A 24,567-nucleotide genomic window follows, 5' to 3' on the forward strand; every position below is an offset into this window, starting at 1 on the left:
AAATGCAATAGTGATGACTCTGTATCTATCTATGTAACCCGATTCTTTGACATTCCCCATCATAGACAGCTTTGTATTGTAACTTTGTCATAGGCCCCATCCTCTAAATCTGCCCCACCTCCTTTAGCTGTCTATTTTAAGGGCTCATCGCCACACATTCTCTGCCATAGTAAAGAGAGACTGTAGTTGCCTCCATCTCCAACATACTCGTAAGTATGAGACCTACTGTAATATTTTTACATTACATTTTTAATTATTACAATTGAAAAAAATCCTACAGTAATTTTATCAAGCTAAAGAAACAGACACATTTTGTCGTGTGCTTTGAACTAAGAAGGAAGTACCTGCTTTTTCTCTTCTTATTTTATGGTCAATAATAGGTTGATTAAAAGCATATAGTAACCAACATATTAAATCAAATCAAATCTGACAACACCTGAGATGTGTAACATCATATGGGATCTGTTAATCTCTGTAAAGCAAGACTTTAATTGATGAGGCAAATAATTAAAGATGAATAATAATCATTTAATTAATAACCATGGAGTAGCTGGCTCACATGTTCGTCAAAGTAATTCTTCTGTCTGCACCAGTTCATACTGATATTTAAATTATGGTGAATACATTTAAAAGTGGGATTAGCTGTTGATTTTCTCCTTTTCAGTCCTTACACTTTTGATTTATTTTGGCAGTACTCTTATTACACTTTCATTATGGTCACATCATTTCTTGTTGTGCTACATATTGTTGTAGTATTTTTTGACTGGATGTTGTAATACATTCTAATCTATCTTGTTCTTTGCTAATTCCAGGTGGTGTTTGGTCACTGATTGGACCTCTATCTAGATAAAGGTAAGTAAAGTACAGTGGATCCATTTGTAAGCAGAAGGAGATGGAAGCAGGTGTCCATTTTTTTCCTTTTTTAAATACAAAGCATAATTATGCAGTAAATACACAGCCCATTAAAGGATGAGGATTAGTGACAGGTATGTTAGTTCATTCGCGTCTATGCATGTCATTCTTTTGCAGCATATCAAACTGACAACTAGCAAATTCATTCTTAAGCTTCAATGACTTGACTTGACATGTCACGACATTCACAGGAAATTGTGTTTATCCCATTTGCACTGACACAAAAGACATTTTTGTACATTGTTTGGGAACTAAACTCAAAGTTGGGCAGTTTCTATGACTTTAAATGTATTATTAGTTAGATAAATTAACAAACAAATAATAGTGAAATGATTTGTGTCTGAATAATTATTATTATTGTTTGCATGCATTTTTTATTGATAATGTAACTAAATTCATTGTTCTTTTTTTTTTGCAATTGTACAGTGTAAACATGAGCACCAAAATACTAATTGCAGGTAAAGCACTTTTTAAACAGATCAAATTAATGTTCAGAAAAGCTCTGTTTTAACCAAATACTGACTGAGTCTGTCACTTTGAAGGTCTCTGTTTGATCATCACCAGCTTGGGTGAGTTTAAATTTTGCATTAAAAAATCTTCAATTAAATCCCTAAATAATTAATGTTGTTAAACAATGAGCTTTATCTCAAAGTAACTAATTGACGTGTTGAATGTTTCAGCTTCTTCCTCCAAACTGGTGTGTTATTACACCAGCTGGTCCAAATATAGAGCTGATCAAGGGAAGTTCACGCTTTCAGATGTTGATCCAAACCTGTGTACCCATCTGATCTTTGCCTTTTCTGGCATTAATGATGCCAATGAACTGGTCCCCTATGACGGAAGTGACACACAAAGCTACACAGTTTTTAATGGACTGAAAGCTAGGTTAGTGCTTAATCTTTGAAATATTCTTTAAATTGTCTTTAATTTTGGAGTATTAAATAATTACTGCTTAACTTCTATTCTCACATAGGAATCCGGATCTCAAAACCCTTTTGGCAGTTGGTGGCTGGAACTTTGGCACACAAAAGTGCGATATGTAAATAAAACATACCAAAGAATGTCTTTTTGAATATGTGGCATGTCTTCTTCAGCACCATTTCTGTTTAAATGTCCAGATTCAGCACCATGGTATCAACAGCAGCCAATAGAAGAAAGTTCATACAGTCATCTATTGCACTACTAAGAACATACGGCTTTGATGGGATAAACTTGGACTGGGAATTCCCTGGTACACGAGGAAGCCGTCAGGAGGACAAACAGAGATTCACACTGTTGTGCAAGGTCAGATCTATGATTTCTGGCAAATACATCATCACAAATATACTATACATAATGGATGTTGTTATCATTGCTTATTATTCATGTCATTTGAAACTTTATCAAGGCAGTCTGATCCATGCTTGTATGTTTTACAGGAACTCCTATCTGCCTACAAGGCTGAGGGAAAAGCAAGTGGCCGTTCCAGATTACTTGTCACCGCTGCTGTGGCTGCTGGCAAAGGAGTCATTGATGCCAGTTATGAAGTTGCAGAAATTGCCAAGTAAATTCTGTGCTATTACTTTCATTTCAGTGATTAGCTGTCATCATGTATTGGTGAACTTGATTACACTTGCTTTTTCTTTCAGGTACCTGGATTTCATTAATGTGATGACATTTGACCTTCATGGCACCTGGGACAGGGTCACTGGACATCACAGCCCTTTAAACCAGCGATCCCAAGATACGGGAGGTCGCATTTACTTAAATACTGTGAGTAGTGTATTTCATTCTGTCATTTGTCAAGTGATTATTATCCAGCTAAAACTGATGAAAGGTTAAGAGGTTATTTTAAAGTTCCTCTGGAAATGTGCAGACATGGTGTTGAATGCTTATTTCGCTCATGATTTGTCTTGTATTAAATAAAAAACTTGTATTGTATAAAAAAACACCAAAAGCCACTTTTTGATCTTACTGTCTACAAATAAGAACAATCAGCTTTATTTTTTTTCCACATTTCAGGCCTTTGCAATGCAGTACTGGCAAGACCAGGGAGTACCTGCTGAAAAGCTAATTTTAGCATTTGCTGCATATGGGCGAACCTTTACCCTGTCCTCTCAATCCAGTGAGATTGGAGCACCAATCAGCGGTGCTGGTAATGCAGGTCGCTACACCAAGGAGGCAGGCTTCTGGTCCTATTATGAGGTGAACTGAAATTTCCAATCAATTTAAATAATAGGCTTAATCATACATACATATTTTAATGTGTGGTGGGTCACTTCTGATAATGCTTATATATTGGATTAAAATGTGACGCTTCTTTTCAGGTTTGTCTTTATCTTGAAGGGAAAACCGTCCAGTGGATTGAAGACCAGAAAGTTCCATATGGCACCACAGGAAATCAGTGGGTTGGATTTGACAATAAAGACAGCATTAATGCTAAGGTAGCCATTTCTTTAATTAAAACGAATGTTCAGTAACTCTTTAGAAAATGAATAATTGCATGAATATCCAGTTGCCAAAATCGTTGCTGTGTTATCATGACTCTCACAGGTCAACTTCCTAAAAGAAAACAACTTTGGAGGAGTCTTTGTGTGGTCTATGGACTTGGATGATTTTAATGGGCAGTTCTGTAAACAGGGCAAATACCCCCTAATCAGCCATCTGCATAGTCTTCTGGTGTCAGGTAAACCCAAAGGTTGTAAAAAAAAAAAAAGTATCAATCCTATCCTGTAGAATCGTAGGGGCATTTTTTTGTGTTAAAGTTCAGCATTTAAACTTAATCAGTCAAACCATGTAACAATCAGATAGGACTTCATTCCAGTATGTAACTAATTTCCTCCACACCCCTCACAAACCTCTCTGAATATAGAAGTTCCTGCCATGACTACTGCTGAAAAAGTTGAACCAGAGACTCCATCTGACGACTCCACAGACCAGTCTGGCCATGAAACTTCAGCCATTACTACTACCACCACCACCACCACCACCACAACCACAACATCCTCAGCTGGGGGACCTGATAGAAAATTCTGCGTAGGGAAGACCACTGGGCTATATTCCAACCCCAGTGATCCAAACTCTTTTTACAATTGTTTCAATGACATTACCTATCTCCAAAAATGTCCCGCTGGTTTAGTCTACCGGGATAGCTGCAAATGCTGTGACTGGCCCTAAGCGGTAGTCTATTATTAATATCCATGAGTAGTAATATTATCACAAAGGGTGCATTATACAGGGTTGTGTGTGTTTTCATCCTATACTTAACTATGAAGACATGTTTTGCTTCATTTTAATATTAGATTCTTGTTATGTGGTGACCAAACAGGTGAGGGGTTAGGGTGCATACCACACGGGCAGTAAGCAAGACGAACTTTTAACTTTCCTCTTTTTTTTTCAATACAACATAAAGTACGGGGAAATTGTGTACTATTTTCAGAATTAAATATACCTCATGACAACATTCTCATCATTTAATTTGTTGTATTTTTAAACAACGTCTGTGTCAAGCTTGTGTACGAATTCAAATCACCTTTACAAAATGAGTCAGTTAGTGATACTACAGCATTCTGTAAAAGATTAACTATTGTACATAATTCAGCAAGAGGTAAAATACAATTTTAAATATCACAATTCAGAATTTCCTCAGTAAGCAGCATATTTTTTGTATCATCTGTTATCAGCAGCTAAAAAATATTTAGAGTTATGTCTTTAAGTTGATCATTTAAGTAATACAATATTTTTAGCAGCACAACGGTATTTATTCAGTGCGTTGATCAAATTATACTATACTCATAATTTGGTACTGTATCACAGTCTTCTTCACAAACACACAGGACCATCATATATTTGATCCGTGATTATTTCAATGCAACAATACTCAATACTCAATCCCATATCTTATCACACAAGATTGAATTGAGTAACTTGTTTGCTGTACACCTAAAATTACAGGCCACTGAAAAAGTTTAAAAGGAGATTAAAAGGAGAATCTCATCATTTTGTTTTTGAAATTTAGTGACAAAGGACTAGGTCAGAGCATGGTCCTGTTGAGGGCTTTGAAATTATTCTGACTAACATTAACACAGGCTTCTGGTTTGCATTTGTTTGACTTGTTATCACAGCTGTCAGTTCCTTAGAGTTCATGGACAGAGCTGTGAGGCTCAGGGAGTTTCTGAATGTCACAGTTTTGAATCAGGCTGAAGTAAAATACTACAAGCTCCTCGTAGTTCTTTTTGGAAATCCTTTCATTGATGCCATGGAATCTAAGAGAGAAAAAAAATGTTTTTCTTACTAATGTCTTTCATGACAGTATCTAAGAGGAAACTGCATCTCCTTCATCCTTCATTCATTCCTTCATCGCTTGTTACTGTTCTTGCAGGGTAATGGCTTTTATTCCCAAAGCTGAGGGGCAAACTGTTGGTTCTATACATAAAACTCTTTTTACCGTATTTGTTGAAGAGGAACTTAAAGTCTGAACAGGTCAGACGTTTACATCACAAGTTTGTGATGTAAACATGTGACCAACAGCAGAAAGCGCTCTTTTGTTGAAGAAGGTGCTTTACAGTTTGCCAGTTATTATACTTCACAAGCAGTTTATTGTAATGACTGCAGCAGGGTTTGTTGAGACCTCTATTAAGAGTATTTATATTCAGCGTTAGACATATTAAATTCTTACCTCTGAGCATCACCTGGTTTAAACCAGACAGGGGCAAAGCGATAGATATTACTGGTCAGGTCTTTGAAGTGTCGACTGTCTGTGTTCCCAATACAGATACCTGCAAATTACATAAAAAACACCTATGGAATAATGATACCTAACTCATCAAATTTTTATGCAACTAAATCTATCTGGACTCTACCTGGAGCAACTGTAACTGTTGGAAACATGTCCAACACAGTTTTCTTAATGATCTGGAACCCAAAGGAACGTTCATCAGCAGAGCTGACTGGCAACGGGTCAAACCCATCAACAAGCTCAATCTTCACTCGCTGGTCACCCACTGTGGAATGGATGAGGTCCAGGACCTATATGAGACGGCACACATTTAATTCAACTCAGAATATTGATATCAGGAATTATCAAAAAGGAAGATTGCATTTCTGACTCTACCTCTTGTAATGACTGTGCTGAGTGGATTCGCAGATTTACATAAGCTTCAGCGAGGGAAGGGATGATATTCACCTACAAGGTGAGAACAAATTTTGGATTTTTCTAAGGCAAACTCAATTGCTTGCAATCTCATTTTTCTGTGAATTACCTTATTTTATTAACTGTACCTTAACTCCTGCATTAAACATGGTGACTGCTGTAGTTGTCCTTACAAAAGCATTAGTGTCTGGTTTTCTTTCCATTACCCTGAAACACAAAACTTAGTAATTACATTTATTCCAAAGGACACAGTCAGAGGAAAACATGCTGAATGAATTTTAGTATGTAATTACCTGCTGAGGAGTGGGGAAAACAGCCACAAATTTGACATTATGAACTTCAATGGAAGCCTGAACTGAAGTCAAAGAGTGAATAAAACCAGGGAGAAATCTAAAATGCTAGAAGTTGTGATGAGTAGTGTACAAGTAGCTAGTTGTCCTTACCTTATGGGCCAGGTGTTCAAAGGTTTCTCGTTCAGGCCCATGACCAAATAACCTCGGCATGGGATTCTCCTCTAGTCTGAGGAATCACCATGTTACAGTCTTATGGTAAAAATGCAGCATGTAGTTGAACACACGGTACAGCATGATCAGAGACACTAACACCTCTCAGAATATGCCTCTCACCTTTTGATTGCTGCAGCCAAGATCCCAATGCTGGTCTCTCTGGGAGGCATTGAGGAGTGACCAGGGGCCATAGACACACTAAGCTTTACAGTGGCCCACCCCTTTTCCGATATTCCAATTCTGCAAAAGATATAACATAATATATTTAATATATATAAAATGAAGAATGTCAATCAGTAACCTGGAGACCTGCATTTTTATACTATGCTTGTGAGGTTTGTTGTGTTATCAGGTTTGGGCTTTTTACCAAGCAAAACCTGTAACATAAATATCATGCTGAGTATGGCAGGTTCTCACAGAGCAGCAGGCCCTTCAAGACCACTGATGACATCATCCAGTACAGCCAGGCCCTCATCTAGGACGAACGACAGCTGCACACCACGTTGCTTCAGTACACGCACTATGTTCACTGCCCCCTTGTAACCATTGACCTTTAAAATAGAAAAAGAAATATGGAGGGATTCAAATGTAAATTTTATTTAAATTTAACTTCACAATTTAAGAGAATTACATGAATAGTTAAAGTACTTCCTCATCGTGACCAAAGCCAATGTAAAATCCTCTGCGGGGAGCATAGCCTTTTAATAGCAAGTATTCCAGCGCCTGAAGTATTCCCTGGAAGAAATAAAGCATGTAGTTTAGCCTTGCTAGCATGTGAGAGGTTAGTAGGTCTGTAATTCAATAGCATGTAATTGCAAGATCATGCAGAATGTCACTTGTTCTCTGACCATTACAGGGCCCTTGTCATCTATGGTCCCTCTACCATATATGAAGCCATCTATCTCCTTGGCAGAAAAGGGCGGGGCCTCCCAGCCATCTGACTCTGAGGCAGGTACCACATCGATGTGGGCCAGCAGCATGTAGGGCACCATGTCAGGCTGTGATCCTTGTACCCAAAATAGGTGGCTGTAGTTGGCCACCAATTCATGATGGACCAATTTTGAAGAGAAAACTGTTGGGAAAGCTGGCATAGGAAAAAGAGCACAAGCTTAAAGGCGGAACTAGTTGCAGAGCACCTGCCGTGGCTCTAGTGGAGCTCTGGAGTCTGTGACATTGATCCTGTAGATGCCATCATCATTATCCTTAATAAAAAAGACTATGTTGAAACTCTTGTGATTCCTCTAAACTCAATGAGCAAAAAAATATTAATTGCACTCACCCTTCATTACCCTCTCGTTACAGTTACATGTTTGGCTGCAATAGTAATTATGAATACAGTTCTACAAAAAGCCATGTTTAACAATTTGCGACACAAGGACAATATAACTTACTGTTACTTTGCCAACTCAAATGCAAGCTAGCTAGCACATTACATGAATTAGGCTACTATTAGCATTAATTATTTTCCTAAGGTTAGCAGGTATGTGTTATCTTAATTTGGCACAATTCACAATGTGAACTTTCTACATCTACCCAGCATGATTATCTGTGTAAAGGCATTAATTATAGGCTGTGCAGATATGTGCAAACCAATAAGCAGAACCAAAAATCTGTTGTTTTTACGAGTATCCAGTTCTTAGCATTTTGGAGCAGGTTCTAATTTGGGCCCCTAACCCTTAAGTAAATATGTTAAAAGGTTTTGTTTTTTTTTTGTCTGACCAACAGTCAAAAACCAAAAGATGTCGGACTTAGTATAATCGAAAACTGAATAAAAATATCTGAGTTTCTGTGGCCTCTCTGTTAGCTCGAACCAGTCTGGCCATTCTCCTCTGTGCTCTCTCATCAACAACTCATTTCCATCAGCTAAACTGACTCACTGGATTTTTCTGTCCCATTCAGAGTGAACTCTAGAGATTGTTATGTGTGCAAATCCCCAGTGATCATCAGTTTCACAAGCAAATCAAAACAACCATGTCACTGTAAATGACTGAGATTACATTTTTACCCCATTCTGATGTTTGACGTGAACATTAACTACAGTTCCTGACTTGATTTTACGCACTAAACCTCTGCCACACGACCGGTTGACTGGATAGCTGCATGGATGAGCACATGTACAGGTGTCCTAACAAAGGGCTCAGTCAATGTGTAAGGTTGTTGTATCATCTAGACCAGTGGTTCCCAACCTTTTTCTTAAGGGGCTGCTTGCAGGGCTTCAAAGTTTCATTTGCCTGTTTCTCACGGCAAAATATACATTCAGCTCTAATTTTATCCATTGCTTCTATGAAGTCAAACTCAGTATAACTTTCTTGGTAGCCCCTCTTTTTCTTTTTGACATTTTCCGCAGTCTCCTCTACCTGACATGAATAAATGTTTAATGTGGTCCTTGAATTTAGTTGATTTTGTCACATATATGAATTAAATGCTTACTCATTTATTTAACATTTTAATTACATAAAAATTATTAAACCCCTTAAAATCAAGAGGGCTTCGCGACCCCCCCCCCCCCCGGATCTTCTTTGGCGCCCACTTTGGGGGGTCGGGCCCCCCAGGTTGGGAACCACTGATCTAGACCAATCCAGTGTGTCCGTGTTGAGTAAAGCTGAGGATAAAATTTAAAGAAAAGTTTTGAAATGAAAGTAGAGAATACAGAAAACCATTTCTGGATCCACCCATCCGCCCCGCCACTGCACAACTTCAGGGGGCCCAACAATATATGTCTGCCCCAGGCCCCCCTGGGACGTTAATCCGGCCATGAAGCTATTGATCTTAGAGCGTGCTGAAACAGCTGTGAGCTACATGGCTAACAAACATTAGCTCAGCTGTAGCTTAGCAGCTGTCGGTATACATGTTTACTAGATTAAAGTTGGGCTAACTTACAAACATTAGCTGTCGGTTAGAGTTAGCTAGAGCTGCACAGTCTGTGGGTGTGCGGAGCCACTGTCATCGACCAAAACGCACTTGTCTCTCAGTCTTTCAGTGCTAGCTTTACCTTTCCGGAGGAGCCTGTCAAATTCAAGCAGCGCGGTGGTGTTGCTCTCCGTCTCGGAGAAAGACACCGTGGGGATCCGAATAGCCTCTGGATGTATGGATGAAGAGAGACACACCGTCCATTACAGGTGGCTTTCCCACGTTTCTTTCACCTGCTTTCCACCCAGAATCCAACCAGGTCAGGTGCTTTATGCACAGTTTACCTTTAAAATTTGATACGAGCTCGTCTCTCCGATGATGGTCTATGACAAGAGAAATGTTCTTCGTCTTTTCCCAGCGTGCGTGTTGAAGACCGACATTTACGTCCAGCGAGAAGGTCCTGATGGATGCTAGAGTAAACAACACTAAGATTATAAGGAGGAAGGCACTGATGATAATCTTTAGCAGTTTGAATACTTTGAACTTTCGGCCTGGTTCTGTCATTGTTTATCTGCTGTGACATCGGAACTCGTTCACCGTGACTGAGAGCGAGCTGAGTCGGTTTCTGGCTTTGTTAAACGAGAGCCACCTGCTGGCCTGAAAGCAAGTCACACCTGCTGTCCATGCAAAACCCTGCCAGCCAAGTTTCATCGCCCTCTCACCTGGTTCTGGCATTGATTAACAGAGCTGCCATTAGGTTAGACAGTACCAATATAACTTGTAGTAAAAGTGGATTTCACTATATGAAAGATACCTTTTTATGTCTGCATATATTCTTTTTCATTTTATCAGTTGCACAAAAAGGTATGAAGCGAAACATCCTTTAATGAAATATGATTCAAATATTTTTTTTTAAATAACATGGAAAAACACCAGTTAATTGAAAAGGCACCATTGGATTACAAAAATTGGGGTTAGTAAGAAAGACAAAAAAATTACACAATTTTTACATTTGACAAAGAAGGTTTAAAATTTGACAGCTCTTAAGTTGCAATTTTTTAAACTAGAGAGACAAGATTGGTAACACAACCATTAACGAAACATAAATATAAGACTGGACTTTGAGGTTTGTTGCCATACAAACACACAACCACAAAGCAGCGTTTGAATTAACAAGTGCTCCCTGACGACATCCCAGGACAAAGTCTTTATGGCTTGCACCACCAAAAATAAAGTAACTTGACATTTGTAAATCAATGTAGACAGACACAAAACAAACACACGCACACGCACACGCACACATAGTTACTCTTGTCCAGAAGCTGCTGGTGTGTCATGTGACTTCATCTGAAGCAAAAGCCCCTCCTCACTGTCTGACCCCTGGTTTAGACTGTCCAGTAAGGCCACAAATGGACTGAATGAATTGTCCAAAAGACAAACATAAACGAGGTACAGGACGCACACCACTATGAGGAAGACCAAAATCTGTATGACGACGGGCACAAGGCAACGCTCCACCTCTCGTCTCTCCAGGGTCGTGGGACTGACAGGAGTTTCTGGGTAGGCGTACTGGACAGGTCTCCCTGCTGCCCCCTTGATGGGTCTCCGACGAGTGGCGCTGAAGTAGAGGGATATATTAGTTATGGTATGATGAAGCTTCATGGAGCACTGAACCCTTCCAGCAAAGTGGTTCAAGAAACACTGCTGAAATGCTTCATGGTAACAGTACAACATCTACTGGCCAGAATGTAAAATAAGCAAATACATTTGTATATTACAAATTGAATATCACTATGAGGTAAACCATGGTTGCATTTTTAATCTAAGAATACCTCAATAGTAATTACTATAACAGCAATCAAAATATATATTCTATGCATCAAAGGTATTAATATCAATATCAGAGTAGTCATGGTGTATTGTGTGCTAAGAAAATGTATGATGGAGAATACATTTGGTAAAACATTCATTTTTATTAAGAAATAAAAACTTAACTATATTTGACTAAGATGATTTCGTTTTTGTTTTTCAATGATCTCCCCTGCAGTTGGGAACAGTGTTTCACAGAAAACAGATGAAGCAGGGTAGACAAAACCCCCCTTTGCCAGCTTATAAAGGCATAAAGGATAAATTAATTTCTGTCACTCCATTTCAGTGGATCCTTAAGCCGTCCAATATTTATTTATATACAGCTATTGGGGAGAAATAAGATCAAAGTCTTTTCAAAAGCTTCTCTTTTTCTGGGTAGATCTCAAACACAACCAAGCCACTCGCACACAAAATGTCAATCAGTGTCATAAACCAAAAGCTACGTGTTACCGTCGAGAAGCAAGGTAGCACACTTCAGGTACGTCATAACACCTAAAATGGCACGCATGTTGATACGCACGTCACCGGAATAGCTGAGCTACACTCGACGCACTCTTCGAAGCATCGACCTCTCACGTAACATCACGAGGATATATGTGCTGATAATCCAATCGCAAAACTCCTACCATGTGCTACTATGCAAGTTGTCTGTGTGTCACCAACCACCAATTAAAGTTCCTGCATTTCTTCATTGAAATCTAGTTGTCATTCGACAAAAAACTCAGTAGTTAGAGCACTTACTAGATCCCTGTGGGTGTGGTTTCAGCATCTGGAAACATGTCCTTCAAAGTATATTTCACAGGCTCCCGAGGAAGCTAGAAAAGAAACCAGGAATTACTCACAAAAGCAACCAGACAAAACAGAAAAATATCCCAGACAGCAGCGTCCCACAGAGACAGAGGCCCAGCCAATCAGGTAGAAATGAAGGAAAAGGGTGATGTAACAACCGGAGATCTTACACATCATTGTGTTTAATTTCTAGTTTAACACTGACATATGAAAGGAGTTACACCAAACACAGTGTTCTTGTAGGAAATGCACATGCCCCCCGCCAGTCATGTGGAACAACATCAGAAAAATAAAAGCCAGCAAGAAGATGCATGTGCCTTCCTTCTCCTTTCATGAGGGGAAGCCTTGGGGGTGTAGTACAGGGACTGGTTCATCCTGGTGCACTTGTCCACAACTGGCATGTCCAGCTAAGGAAAGGAGACGTAACAGATTATGACACACTTGATTACTGTAGTCTGAATTTCCTCTCGGCTCCAGTGAACAATGAGAGAACTACTGACCCTGTTGGACCGCGACCAATGTTCCTGCACATTGCTCCCATTCAACTCTCTCTCATTGTTTGTGCTAGGAGAGAATGACCTCTGACTTTCCATCTGTTGTTCAGAGTGAGAATATACATTACTAAGTGATTACTCACACCCAGGGATTCAATGAAATGACCGGATCATTTTTTGAGGATGTGGAACATGGCTTTAAAAACAACTTTCCTGCTCAACCATTTGAGTGATGCTGAAGGCCTGAGAGGAGAATGATGGGCAACTATTGGCCATAACCATTTGTGATCCGGATGGAACCTGCAAGGATTAGCATTATTATCATACTGACAGCATCACAGTCAGTCATCCACCAATCTACACACCAGTGAGATACCAATGCCCCTCACCCTAAACAATATCCTGTTAGTGGCTTGAGAAGGACGCACGATAAAGTTAGACAGCCTTAGCAAGGAATGCAGAGAATTTAAAATCCACGAGAGATGTGAAATAAGACCAGCCTACCCCTGATCCTAATCCTGAGCGTTGATCTACAGAGGATGCTGTAATAATTCCCACAGGAATCTGTGACCGACTCCGCTCTGATGATTTCAACACATTCCCTGAATTCGACTTAAGACTAGGTTCTTGGTTTCTAGTAGGACGAGCATGCTAGAAAAGGTCAACCCAATCAAACAGAAATAAGAAAACACATTAGTTTCCCCTGAGAATTCAGTTTGACAGAAACACTGTCAAATATCTGTGGTATTTACCAGTCTTGATGAGGGTAAAAAGCACTGTGGGTAAGCAAAAGCACCATTCTAGGAAGGAAAAAAAAAAAAAAACTAACACACAAATGCAATTGCTAAACATTTAAAACACTATTTTACAGTTGCAACCTGTAACCACTAAGTGGCACTGTAGGGAAAACTAATATCAAATCACCAAGTGATGGCAAAATGCAATGAGATATTTTAACCATCGAACAAATATAGGTAGCCTTAGCTCCCAAATTTCAGGCATTTCAAGATTCATGTAGAAACTCTAAATCATATACTGAAGATAGTAAGAACTTGCCACAGTTTTCTCACCTGGCTGATCTCTTGTTGTACCTGGTCCGACTGTTCAACTGTTTCTTGTTTCTCCTCTTCAGTACCTGTATAAAATATACACACATTGCCCACTGTTTGCTTCTGCTTTTTATACTTCTTCTGATTTTAATCTGCTTGGTATCTGTTGTTTATTATGTCAATCATGGCTACTTTTTACTATATTAACATACAGGTGTGCACACAGCACCAGTAGTCACATGCAACACACCGGCCTTCATTGTTCTTATGTAGTTTGTTATGCTGCACTGCACTTTGACAATTTATTCTTTTTATACTTTTTATGTGGATGAATGACAATAAAGTTGACTTGACAAGGCTTATGATTATGTGACAAAAAGAAAATCTATAATATCTCAAGTTGTACCTGACTCCGCATCCTCCTCTTCCCCATTTTCCTCCTCTTCTTCACTGTCAGAGTACAATATAGCTTCCTCTGCTCCATTAAGGTGATTATCAGGCTGCAGCAGTTTGCTGAGCTTCTTCTCATACAAGGCCCTGGTGGAGGCTAGCAGGGGCAAACAATACTATAGTAATTAGTTTTTTAAAGATGGGGGAAAAAAACAGAAGGTAAACATGACGACAGGAATCCTATTTCTATTATTTAAACCAATTTCAAGACAGAATTAGGTGCAACCTCACCAACTATGGGTCCAGCTTTAACCCCGTGTGTGAGCAGTGCGGCCTTGAGGTCATCATCAGTCATACCACTCAGGTCGGGTATCTTTGCATCCTCTGTATTCTTCCCCTTGTCCTCACAAAACAAGAATTGTTGAATTCACTGAATGTTGTTCACAACATGACAAAGGCTGCTGCATGAATGCCAGCACTTTCAAGGTGTGAGATATAAAGCATGAAAAAAAACAGCTGGAGGCTTGCAACTCACAAATGTTTTCAATATTCATCTTATCTTGGTGTAAATCTGCTTTCACATCTACCTATTGTGATTCCAAACCAACAACCACAGAAAAATGGGAAAGTGAAAGACATGTTTTTGGGAGAGCACATATGAGAGTGCTTGTTTTATTGACAGATAGTGGTTTATCAGATATTAGGAGTGGCATACTGTATACCTGTCATGAGTGAGATGTAGGGATGCGCCAATCCAGACCTTAGGAAACAGATCTGGTATAAGGCATAATGTTACCAATCCAATTAAAATACAGTATCAGTGTCGTAAAATATAGTGTTTCACAGTCAGCTGCCAAGTCAGTTTTTAATATAAATTTTAAATGTGTTAAAAAGAGAACACTAGTATCAGATCAGTGCTCAGTATTAGCATACACCCTGAGATGAGGTATCTGTATCACAGGAGAAAAGGTTGGTTTTGTGCATTCCTTGTGATATGCAAGAAAGATGGTTGTAATGCATAAGAAAAAATATAGGAGGAGCCATTCACAAACCATGTCAACATTATATTTGTCAATCAGACCCCACCGTATACGCTTTCTGACAACTCGAACTGAGAGTGACTGACTGAATAACTGACAAAGTATTGGTGCCATCTAAGTACTAATGTTATTATTCTTGAACTTTAAAGTACTAACTAGATGCATTCATCACAGCTCTCCATATGAAAAGCATGAACTGTACCTTTTCGGAAACACTCTAGTATCAGTACAGCTGCAACTAACAATTTTTACTTTATTTATCCTACAATTATTTTCTAATTTACTTGATTAATCATTTGGAAATGTCAGAAACAAAGTGAAAAAGCGACCATCAAAGTTTCCTAGAGTACAGGGTGATGTCTTTAATTTCCTTGTCTTGCCTGACCAACAGTCCAAAAGAAAAAAAAAAAAAAATGAGCAAATTGTTGCCCCCATTGATTACCAATATAATTGCAGATTAACTGTCTATTAGTTCCTTAATCAAATCACTGACTAATCTAATCCTTTCAGCTCTAAATAGCAGTATTGGCTCTAGAGTGCGAATCTTGTAGCACTTTCTAAATATTAAACTCTACCCTGACTTAAGAACACGGTTGCTTTCTGCCCAAACAGTCTTTCCAGCCCATGACACAGCACAGAAACAACTTGCAGAGAAGTGTTGCGCTCTTCCTTGCACACATAAATGAGTGTGACAGGTGCAGCAGGCAAATGCACGATTGTAATGGCAGCCACCGACTACAGAAACATCTCATGTAAATCTATACCAACTATACAGCAGGTGGCTTAATGGTCAAGGACCTCCAGTGTGCCACAGCAAGCTGAGAGGACTGTTTGGTAGCACTGACCCAGATCTCCCCTTCCTCCCTTCCACAGCTGCTGTCCGGGCCCAGCAGTGATTTAAATCCGTTCTAACCAATTATTATTATGCACAGCAGCCCCTACTTATAAAATCAGAATGTCGAAGTCCTTGGAGACAACTTTGTTGATATGTCTTTTCCCAGAAAACATGGTAGCAATGGCAGTGGGGGGAGGTAACTAATTACATCAACACAGGTACTGTACTTAAGTGCAGTTCTGAGGTACTTATTCTTTTCTTGAGTATGATAATTTAATGCTGCTTTATACGCTACAACAGCTTTAATTACTAGACACTTTTAGACCAAAAAAAAAAAAAAAAAAAAAAAAACTTATAAGAAACAATAAGTTGTTAAAGATTAATCCAGCAGTTCCAAACCTGTCTGGTTTGTTGTCCCAAGCATAAAGGTGCATCTATGTGGGGCCCCTTGTATCGTTCCACATGTAGAGGCATTTCCTCTCTGAACCTTTCACTTTTCTTTTCTTTTTTTTATTAAATATCGTTACATCAATTTCAATACTCCTCCTATTCAATCATCTCACACAGTCCCTAGACTCGGAAACCAATGGACTAAACATTAAAACTAGCTTTTACTCAAACAGGATTTTGACAGCCTTTGACTTTTACTTTATTTTCAGATTGCCGTGGCGGTACTTTTACTCACAGGTAACGGATCTCAGTACTTGACTGAAATAAGGGGGCCCTTTTTTTCAGTGGAGTCAGTTGGAATAAACTATTCTGTCACTGCCGGTCTTTCAAATTAGACTGACAGCACATACACTTGCTGTATAATATACTTAGGTTATGTTGAACGTGTTTATCTTTGCAGAAAAAAAAAAATATATATATATATATATCATGGTGCAAAACAACTCACTGCTACATCCTGAACTTCATCCTCCTCGTCGCTAGAAAAATCCGCAGCGTTTTTCCGATCGATGTGTTTTAAATACAACCGCACGTAAACGTCCTTTTTGCTCCTGGGGGGCGGCAGCTCCACATTGTGGGCAACTAAATCTGATTTCAGTCTAGATTTAGAAAGATGAGCGGGGTCCTCCACGAACACCGGCATGTCACAGGGACGACGCGGGGCACAAGCAGCAGGGAAACCTCAGCGTTTGTGGGAAGACGTGTTTAAAGTGGGATGCACCCGGCGGGGCTGCTCGGAGAAGCCCCCCCCCCCCCCCGGCCTGAGGCCCGAGAATAACGCTGACTGACCTGAGAACAGCTGCAACCGATCACTTGATTGACAGCATGGCGCTAAGCAAGCGCTGCATGCTCACAGAGTTCAGCTTGCATCACTTTTAGGTCAGTTATTTATATTAAATAATAGGATGCATTCATAATAAATAACTGAAAAGGTATTGTAGGTTATCATATTTTGCGTTGTAACGAGTCAGCTAATTAGTAAGCTGAATGTGTTTATTGTAATGAAAAAAATAATAATTTTAACCCCAGTTATTCAACGATATGGAAGTTCAGAGCTGCCGATATTAAAAAAAAAGAAATAGATTAAATAGATTATTGCAAGTATTGATTTCAGTTTTCTCAAAGAAAGGCCTTCAAAGGCGTTGCAAAATCTTGAATGTAGCTCTTAAAAGTTTATTCTAGGCTGTTATAGGGAGAAATGTTGTTAAATGTCTTTGTATATACTTTACACTTTAGTTATTTTTTAAATTCATTAATCCATCCATCCATTCAACCATCCATTTTCCGCCACTTATCCATGTCCAGGTTCTGTTTTAATGGTGAACTAATGATACTATTATGAATTACTGCATACTGCACTGAAGTACAATTTTGGCCAAAAAATATGATATAAATTAATTGACTGACTTAGTAAATAATGGGAGGCCTTAGCATCTATACTTGTTTTCACTGATATTGTTTATTCCATGTGGTATAAAAAATGTCTTATTGAATTTAAGTTGGTGAGCCCTGCGCGAACCCCCAAAAAGCACAGGTGTTAATAATAACATTAACATGTCTCCATGTCCCATGAAGTGGACTTCCATCCAAATGTACCAAAAAAAATTTAGCAGAAATTTGAGAAATATGGCAAAAGAAAATGAACATGAATGCAAGTTTCTATCCGCTGCTGTTGTGCGAATATTAGATGTTCTTTGAGATAAGCGCCTGGTGGTTCTTATTCTCCATTCAGGTGCCATTAAAATCATTGCAGAAGAATCCAAAATCCAAATCCATATTTCCTCATAACTGTGTAAATGCATAAAAAAGCAGCAATTTTCTAACAAGCCTACCACATCAACTTAAACAGCGATGATATCTCTATTCTGTTTACGGCTTATTTCTGCTGCCCCAAAGTGGCCAAAAAATATCACTTTTGCAGTTTTAAGAGCTAATTCCTCCAGCCAAGCCTTTGCCAGTTGACTGTATACCTTTGACCTCCAGGTTTGACCCAGGCTTTGTTCGCCGTTGGAGTTGTGGTGTCTCTGGTGCTTTCTGCTGCTGCATTTTCACTGGATGTGTCCACCTAGTGCAGCACGTAGAAGACGTGGTAAGTACTTCTTTTTTTAACACCTGTTAACAGATTAAAAAAATAAATAAAATCAGGTCATTGCCTGTAAAGCAGGGAGTGCCATATGTGCCATGAATTACTTTTTTTTCCAACCAAAGACTTTTGTTCCAACAAACACATTGATTATCTGATTAAGTTGCTTTGAAAATCAGCAATCAGTGGTCAAGACGCAGATCATTAAATCTTCTGGGAATAGGCCTTTGTCTCTTGTAGAGATCTGATCAGTATTAAATGAGTTAGAATGAAATGACCTGGATCATGCTTACATACACCAGGGGTCTTCCTACAAAAGAGAAAAGCATCTTGGACCCCAGCTACCTGTACACAGTAAAACTCATAACCCGGTACACCCCTAACATTTGGTAGGTTCTGAAGTGACGAGAGGTGTTCCCAGTAGTTATCCTGCTTAGTGAAACAGGTGCCTTTAGGGGAAAACAGTCAATGAATAATATTAGTTACAGTGGTCAAGGTTTTATAGCAAATGGTCCCTTCCCTCCAGAGGTAAAATGAAACAAAAAGAAAGAGGGTGAGATGTCCGAACTGGTTTGCATTGCATGAATACCACTTGATGCCAATCAAAACATCAATGGGTAAAGCAAAATGGAATCCCTGAGCAATAGATAGTCTTTGCTGGAAAGCAATGAAAACATATTTAATTAGATGCCAACCTTGGTTTCTTGCTGCTCTGCAAATGCAAATATGAATTGAAAAGACAGCAGGTGTTTACATTGCATTGCAGTGATATTTGGTAGTTGAATAGACTTGATCACCTGCTGTGTTGTTTACTGTTGTGAACTTTGTGAACGGCACCATTTTTAGTTTGGATCAACACATTGTGAAGTGAGAAAAACAACATTTGTTTTCAGTGGGGATTTCCAGGGGGATGAGGGGATTGAAATTGTCTGACTGGGATCCGTCAGTTGTGTACATACACAGTGTTTTATTATTAGATAAAAATATTGGCATACTTGGATTTTGAATCTTTATTCGTCACATTCTACCATTGAGCTGTGGACAGACACCTTTTTATGTTGATTCACAGTGTCGTACTTGTCGCCCAGCAGGTTTTGCCAGTGATTCAGAGCAGGCAGGCCAGGAAACTGGATGTTAAAAATGTCACACTCAGTGCATCACTTTTCCAATGAGTGAAATATTTAGTAATGCCCTTTGTTGGTCTTAAGTGATGATTTATTATTGTGGTTTTATACATATCAAGCATGTATGAAAGCATAAAATATACACATTAAATTTATAGTTAAGATTGTAGTATTTAACATTAATACACAGATGACATCCAAAATTGATACACAAAGTTTTATGATTCATAAAACATCTCAAATCAAAAGCACTCAAGTCATCTGAGACCTGACTTGCTTATATTTGCTTTGCTCAGAGAAATACAATTTTGTTCAGTAAGCCTGATATAAATACTTTCAACTTCAAAGTCATGAGATATTCAACAGAGAGGTATTCCGGTTAGAAGAGCGAATGCTCCTGGAATCCTTTTGAAAACAGAGAGGGTGGATGAACCACGAGAGGCCACATTCAAAAGGCTTTATACAAGTGCTGTGAGGGCTCAGTTGGCTAAGGGATCTTTATTGCATGGTGTCCTCTGGCCTCGATCAAAAATGAGCAATAATAATATTAAAATGCAAAGTCAGCTCTATCACTATCAAGCCAAAATAGGTTCATAAACATCAATTTTTCATTCACACTGATATAATTTTGTACTGAAGCTGGTGAGCCCATAATCATTGCTTGAATTTAGACCTCAGTTGAGTTAATGAGAACCATGAATGCTGAATCAATAATTTTTATTTTATGGTCACTGTCAGACAAATGAACAAAGTCAACAAGATGAAAGAAAATATTTCTTATTTTTATAAATTAACATAACTGGATCACCACCACAAAAACTTGATCACCATAACATGGCAGCTAAGTTATTTTCTTGGCTGGACATGCTAGAGGCAAAGACACTCTGCTTACTTTTCCAACCACTGAAATGTTGCCAGGCTAATATATACAACAAGAAAAAGAGGATGTTGCAGTTGCTCCATATCATAATTTTGGTGAATAACTCAAATTCTCCTATAGGACGAAACTACTATATCACTGGAGTGAGTAATTTTATATCATTGTTTTATCAGTAGGAAAATATAAAAGCATTGTATATAAAAAATATAAAAATAAAAAAATATCGGCAACAGTCACGTATAATTGTAATTCTTTGAGGTTTAGCAACAATTCATTACTGCTGTTTGTGGTAGATTCAGGATTTTTAGAGCTTTACCTATCAGATAGTAATGATGTGATACAGCCTAAACTTTAACAAGCACTGGTAAAACTAGACAGGTGCCATTTGCTGAGGAGATGGTGACATTTTCAAAAATCCTGAATGTCCACTTCAAAATAACAGGTGGTATAGAATATTTTACAGTCATTAAATAAAAGGTCTCTGAATGCATGGAGTTGTGACTTCCACATTAAACTCCCCTGTCGAAATGAGAGCTCCGAGCAGTTCATGGAAGTTGTAGAACAGCTGACAGCAGCAGGAAACTGTTTCATTTCCTTGACCATCTCCAAAGTCAATACTTTTATGAATTGATATTAGGAAAGATGCATGATGTGGCTGCTGTAAGAATTTAGATGCTAAATTGGGCTGGGCTGAATGCCACAGAGGATAAACTTATATGCCAAATGATGATTATACCTTTATGTTGTTATTCTGTTGTTAATTGACTTTGCTTGGGTGGTCTTAAATAATATTTGCAAATAATAATAAAATATAGTAAAGACATCTTAAAAATAAAAGTATGTCAAAAAGTCAAACACAGTTCCTCAGTTGACCTTCCACTATGTATCCAATGGCTTTAAACCCTACATGACATGTTAGAAAGAACTCACATAGGAATAGAAAGCCATAAGACACAGCAGTGGTTTGATTTGAAACATAATAACACAAAAATGTGGTGTGAGAAATCATACGGTTAGAGCTGAAAGCTTGAAAACAAAAGAAATAGGGGCAGGTTGCAGACAGCATTCAGGATTTAAAACTCACATCCGCATGAATAATTAACCAAAGAAACTGGAAGTATTCATCTGTGGCCCGGGGGAGTGGAATGAAACTGTCTTGTGAGTCTTTAGACAGTAGAAAGTGTATTTCTCACAGCACAGTCTCAAATAAATTGACCCCCTATCCAATACTTGCATCTAACAGCAATATCCTGCAAGCCATTCAGTCCCTTAGGGGGTTTGTAGAATAATCTTTGATTAAAAATGCAGTTTTAAATCAATGTCTACAGGGAGAAGGTACAATGTTAATCAAAAGGATTTTATTTCTGAATTCAAAACAGATTACATAAACTCTTTCTATATTCTGTAGCAACCCCCTGCTTGACTTCCTCAAGCACAAAGGAGGTCATTACCTCAGCATTTTAATTCAACCGCTGAGCACAGAAAGCTTAGCAGTGTTTATTAATAACCAAAATATTTTTGCAGATATAAAGTTAACATTTTCCTGCAGTAGCCGTTGTACCTTCTTAAATGAAAGAGCGATGAGTCGTGCGTCATTAATGCAAAGAAACACTATTAGTATGCCTGATTGAGTTCATTATAAGTTTATTCACACTCCCATTGATTTCATTATAAGTTTATCCATACCCCCATGACTCTTTAACCTTAAAGAAGTCAAGTAAAGATTGTAACTTTAATTTATTCAGAATCTTTTCCATACACTGGACTCAATTACCAGACTGTTTACCACAGTTTTTAGCACCAGACTGTTGGAAGTGCTTTGGAGCCCTTTCAGCCCCTCAGTGAGTAGAGACTCAGCACTCGAGCTATGCAGGCCAAATCTGCTCACCCAGATGTCTGCTCAGAAAACAGTAGCCTTTATAACAACATGAAAAAATCTTGTGGACAGAGAGGAAACGGGCTACTATAGAGGACAGAGGAGGCATTTGTTGACATTGTATCAAGTGCAACGCTGAGGTATTTGAGGCACAGAGGGGCCAGGTATTTGTCAGTCAGTGTTTCTTGTGCTTTTGCTGTCTCCAGCTCAAACAACAAAAGCCCCATTGAGACAGCCTCCTTTTTTTTTCTCTGAACCAGCACACAAAGCTTCCTGTACTAGGCTGCAACTGTCCAGTACTGAGAAAACCACTTCTAGTCATCTTTTAATGCACCTGTTTCAAGTAATTCCAGCAGTGCAAGGGAGTGGGACACTTTTTTTAGATAGTTTCACATCTTTCCTCAAAGCTTTGCTGCATTTCACCTACATTTTTACAGTTAGGACATGTAGTCACATAGTTCCAACATGTCCTAACTTCTAACTTTATTCTAAAGAGACATAAACAGAAGTAGGGAAGCTTAGCATGACTTTGAGCTTGTCAGTCTAACCAAAAATCACACAGGTGAATATCTCATTGCCCTTATGTAAGATGCATATTCACATGACCTCTGGCCGAGAACATTACCTCCTGATTGAGGGAAAGTGTTTCAGCCTTTTCCAGGTTCGAAAAAAGACCACTGCCACTGAGCTCCAGGGAGCCTGTGCTCATGCATGTCTCAGCATAAATTAGTAAAGCCCCTGTGTCAGACTCTGTCCAGACAAGAAGGTGAATCTCAGCCACAGGGAGGATTAGCTTTAATCCCTAAACATCGTGCATGGTCCCTCTCTGCTGGGAGCCAATTCAGGCAATCGTCAGTGGCCAGATGTTTTTAATGGCTTTAGATTACGGCCATGTTTGATACATTTGAATTCATTCATCTGTTCTTTTGACAGAAAACATGAGCAGTGTGGAAATTTCCTCCAAGAAACTGTAAATTCAAAGCTGAATCAACATTGCAAACGACTATCCCGTAATTTGACATTCAGACACTGGTTTTGAATACAAAGATAAAGATGAGGATGAAAGGTTGGCACCTGATTTCTTATCCTGGGCAGTACTCCGTTTTCATCTATTAAAAACACACCTAAGCACCTTCCACTGGCAGAACAGACAACCAAAACACATTGAAGCACTGCATACAACACGTGAAAGCTTCAGAGCATCATTGAAGTTGCTTTTTATCCTCTCTGTCAGTCCTGATGAAAACAAGCAGCTATCTTGACCGGCACACTTCACACTCCTGAAAGTAACGGTGACATGCATTTAGGGCCGGATGCATTCTTACGCTATAAATCTGACTCTTACCTCCTTCTCCCTCTCTTGCGTCCCTCCCTGGAACGAGTATGGCATCCCGTCAGCCTAATACTGTATGGAGAGACAATGGGTAGTGGGGGGGAGGAGTTACTATGTGAGCAGGAGCTAGAGTGGGGAGACAGAGGGAGTAAAAGCAGAATGAAAACTGGGAGAGAGGGAGTGTGAGAGGGAGAAAGGGGGTTCAGAAGGGAGATCACTTGCTCACAATACTCTCAAACCATGAATCTGACGAAACGTTACATGAATGGCAATTCTAGAGCACCCCCGCCCCCCAACCCCACACCCTCCCTCCTTCTCTCTCTCTCTCTCTCTCTCTCTCTCTCTCTCAACTCTCCCCTCCTCAGATGCGATGTCAGAGAAAACAGCAACCAGAAATCCCTCTTCACGTGGGAAATGTAAGGAAAAACAAGAGACTGTGAAAGAATGGCTCCTGATTTTAAACAAGTCCCTTTCTTTGGCTTTCTTTGAATGAGTTCTTAAGATTCCAAGTTGGCAGAGTGCCCATGGGTCCTGGATGGAAAAGGATAAAAGAGGGGCTGAGGTAGGGGGGCTGTCTATTGTGTTTGTTCCCTTCCTTTCAGCCCTGGCACTCCAGTTGATCTTTGCAGCCAGTTGCTGAATATTCCAGTCACTTATCCCTCGGCCGTGTAGAGAAGCGCACCTTTCTGTCATTTTCATACACATGTTTTCTCCCAACGATGACACACACTTTGCTTTTGTGACGCTGCACACTCATTACTGACATTTTGGGTGTAAGTTTTGAAACAGAAAACCAGGACCAAAAAAAAAAAAAAACATTACCAAATGAGCAATGGCTTCAAGTCAGCACTGATCTGAAGATTCTGGTGTCTTTAGAGTCTCTTAGTCTTTGTTTGGGCCTCTTTTCTCCCCTCTTTGTCCTCCTAGCAGTCCATCACTAGCAGAGGGAGAATGCA

At 39.2% G+C, this 24,567-nt stretch overlaps 3 protein-coding genes and 1 long non-coding RNA gene across 10 annotated transcripts; 2 read left to right on the top strand and 2 right to left on the bottom strand.

Annotated features, from left to right (window-relative positions):
- The first annotated feature begins 162 nt into the window (after positions 1 to 162).
- Positions 163 to 4,354, top strand: LOC139620912 (acidic mammalian chitinase-like). Its single transcript, XM_071476936.1, has 13 exons — positions 163 to 209; positions 813 to 852; positions 1,339 to 1,370; positions 1,455 to 1,481; positions 1,593 to 1,797; positions 1,886 to 1,942; positions 2,031 to 2,196; positions 2,331 to 2,455; positions 2,541 to 2,664; positions 2,914 to 3,096; positions 3,219 to 3,335; positions 3,445 to 3,577; positions 3,764 to 4,354. Exons 3-13 carry the CDS (start codon positions 1,346 to 1,348, stop codon positions 4,066 to 4,068), a joined length of 1,467 nt encoding a protein of 488 aa, XP_071333037.1. The 5' UTR covers positions 163 to 209; positions 813 to 852; positions 1,339 to 1,345; the 3' UTR covers positions 4,069 to 4,354.
- pm20d1.2 (peptidase M20 domain containing 1, tandem duplicate 2) lies at positions 4,349 to 9,963 on the bottom strand. The gene is made up of 13 exons (XM_071476935.1): positions 9,744 to 9,963; positions 9,542 to 9,628; positions 7,398 to 7,633; positions 7,198 to 7,284; positions 6,967 to 7,100; positions 6,670 to 6,789; positions 6,487 to 6,562; positions 6,337 to 6,398; positions 6,172 to 6,250; positions 6,005 to 6,076; positions 5,754 to 5,919; positions 5,570 to 5,669; positions 4,349 to 5,156 (listed from the first exon to the last, which is right to left on the bottom strand). Exons 1-13 carry the CDS (start codon positions 9,961 to 9,963, stop codon positions 5,027 to 5,029), a joined length of 1,569 nt encoding a protein of 522 aa, XP_071333036.1. The 3' UTR covers positions 4,349 to 5,026.
- LOC139620916 (uncharacterized) lies at positions 9,580 to 11,403 on the top strand. Its single transcript, XR_011690898.1, has 2 exons — positions 9,580 to 9,718; positions 9,818 to 11,403. It is a non-coding gene; the product is annotated as an uncharacterized lncRNA (long non-coding RNA).
- lemd1 (LEM domain containing 1) lies at positions 10,267 to 23,827 on the bottom strand. 7 transcript variants are annotated; one of them, XM_071476944.1, is made up of 12 exons: positions 23,624 to 23,827; positions 18,286 to 18,427; positions 14,282 to 14,387; positions 14,007 to 14,147; positions 13,622 to 13,686; positions 13,304 to 13,351; positions 13,056 to 13,202; positions 12,765 to 12,851; positions 12,558 to 12,650; positions 12,375 to 12,464; positions 12,010 to 12,083; positions 10,267 to 11,017 (listed from the first exon to the last, which is right to left on the bottom strand). In XM_071476944.1, exons 3-12 carry the CDS (start codon positions 14,343 to 14,345, stop codon positions 10,705 to 10,707), a joined length of 1,122 nt encoding a protein of 373 aa, XP_071333045.1. In that variant the 5' UTR covers positions 14,346 to 14,387; positions 18,286 to 18,427; positions 23,624 to 23,827; the 3' UTR covers positions 10,267 to 10,704. The 7 variants fall into 7 exon arrangements, with proteins under 7 accessions (XP_071333045.1, XP_071333044.1, XP_071333041.1 ...); XM_071476943.1 differs by having other exon boundaries at positions 14,282 to 14,393; XM_071476940.1 differs by lacking the exons at positions 18,286 to 18,427; positions 23,624 to 23,827 and adding an exon at positions 16,764 to 18,250.
- Positions 23,828 to 24,567: the final 740 nt, after the last annotated feature.

Source organism: Trachinotus anak, unplaced genomic scaffold (genome assembly GCF_046630095.1).
Source record: "Trachinotus anak isolate AG129_WGS33_773 ecotype Australia unplaced genomic scaffold, CSIRO_AGI_Tana_v1 ptg000004l, whole genome shotgun sequence".
Lineage (NCBI taxonomy): Eukaryota > Metazoa > Chordata > Actinopteri > Carangiformes > Carangidae > Trachinotus > Trachinotus anak.

Bases quoted from the DNA above. Each gene is read 5' to 3' on its own strand.
- LOC139620912 (XM_071476936.1), top strand. From the start codon at position 1,346: ATGAGCACCAAAATACTAATTGCAG. The intron at 2,456-2,540 runs GTAAATTCTGTG...TTTTTCTTTCAG, and splicing joins GAAGTTGCAGAAATTGCCAA to GTACCTGGATTTCATTAATG. The intron at 3,097-3,218 runs GTGAACTGAAAT...GCTTCTTTTCAG, and splicing joins GCTTCTGGTCCTATTATGAG to GTTTGTCTTTATCTTGAAGG.
- pm20d1.2 (XM_071476935.1), bottom strand. From the start codon at position 9,963: ATGACAGAACCAGGCCGAAAGTTCAAAGTATTCAAACTGCTAAAGATT. The intron at 7,634-9,541 runs GTAAAGCTAGCA...TTCCTATGCCAG, and splicing joins TGACAGGCTCCTCCGGAAAG to CTTTCCCAACAGTTTTCTCT. The intron at 5,920-6,004 runs GTAGAGTCAGAA...CGTCTCATATAG, and splicing joins CAGCACAGTCATTACAAGAG to GTCCTGGACCTCATCCATTC.
- lemd1 (XM_071476938.1), bottom strand. From the start codon at position 16,958: ATGCCGGTGTTCGTGGAGGACCCCGCTCATCTTTCTAAATCTAGACTG. The intron at 14,394-16,763 runs GTGAGTTGTTTT...TTGTTTTGTGAG, and splicing joins ATGAAGTTCAGGATGTAGCA to GACAAGGGGAAGAATACAGA. The intron at 13,687-14,006 runs GTACAACTTGAG...TATTTTATACAG, and splicing joins AGAGGAGGATGCGGAGTCAG to GTACTGAAGAGGAGAAACAA.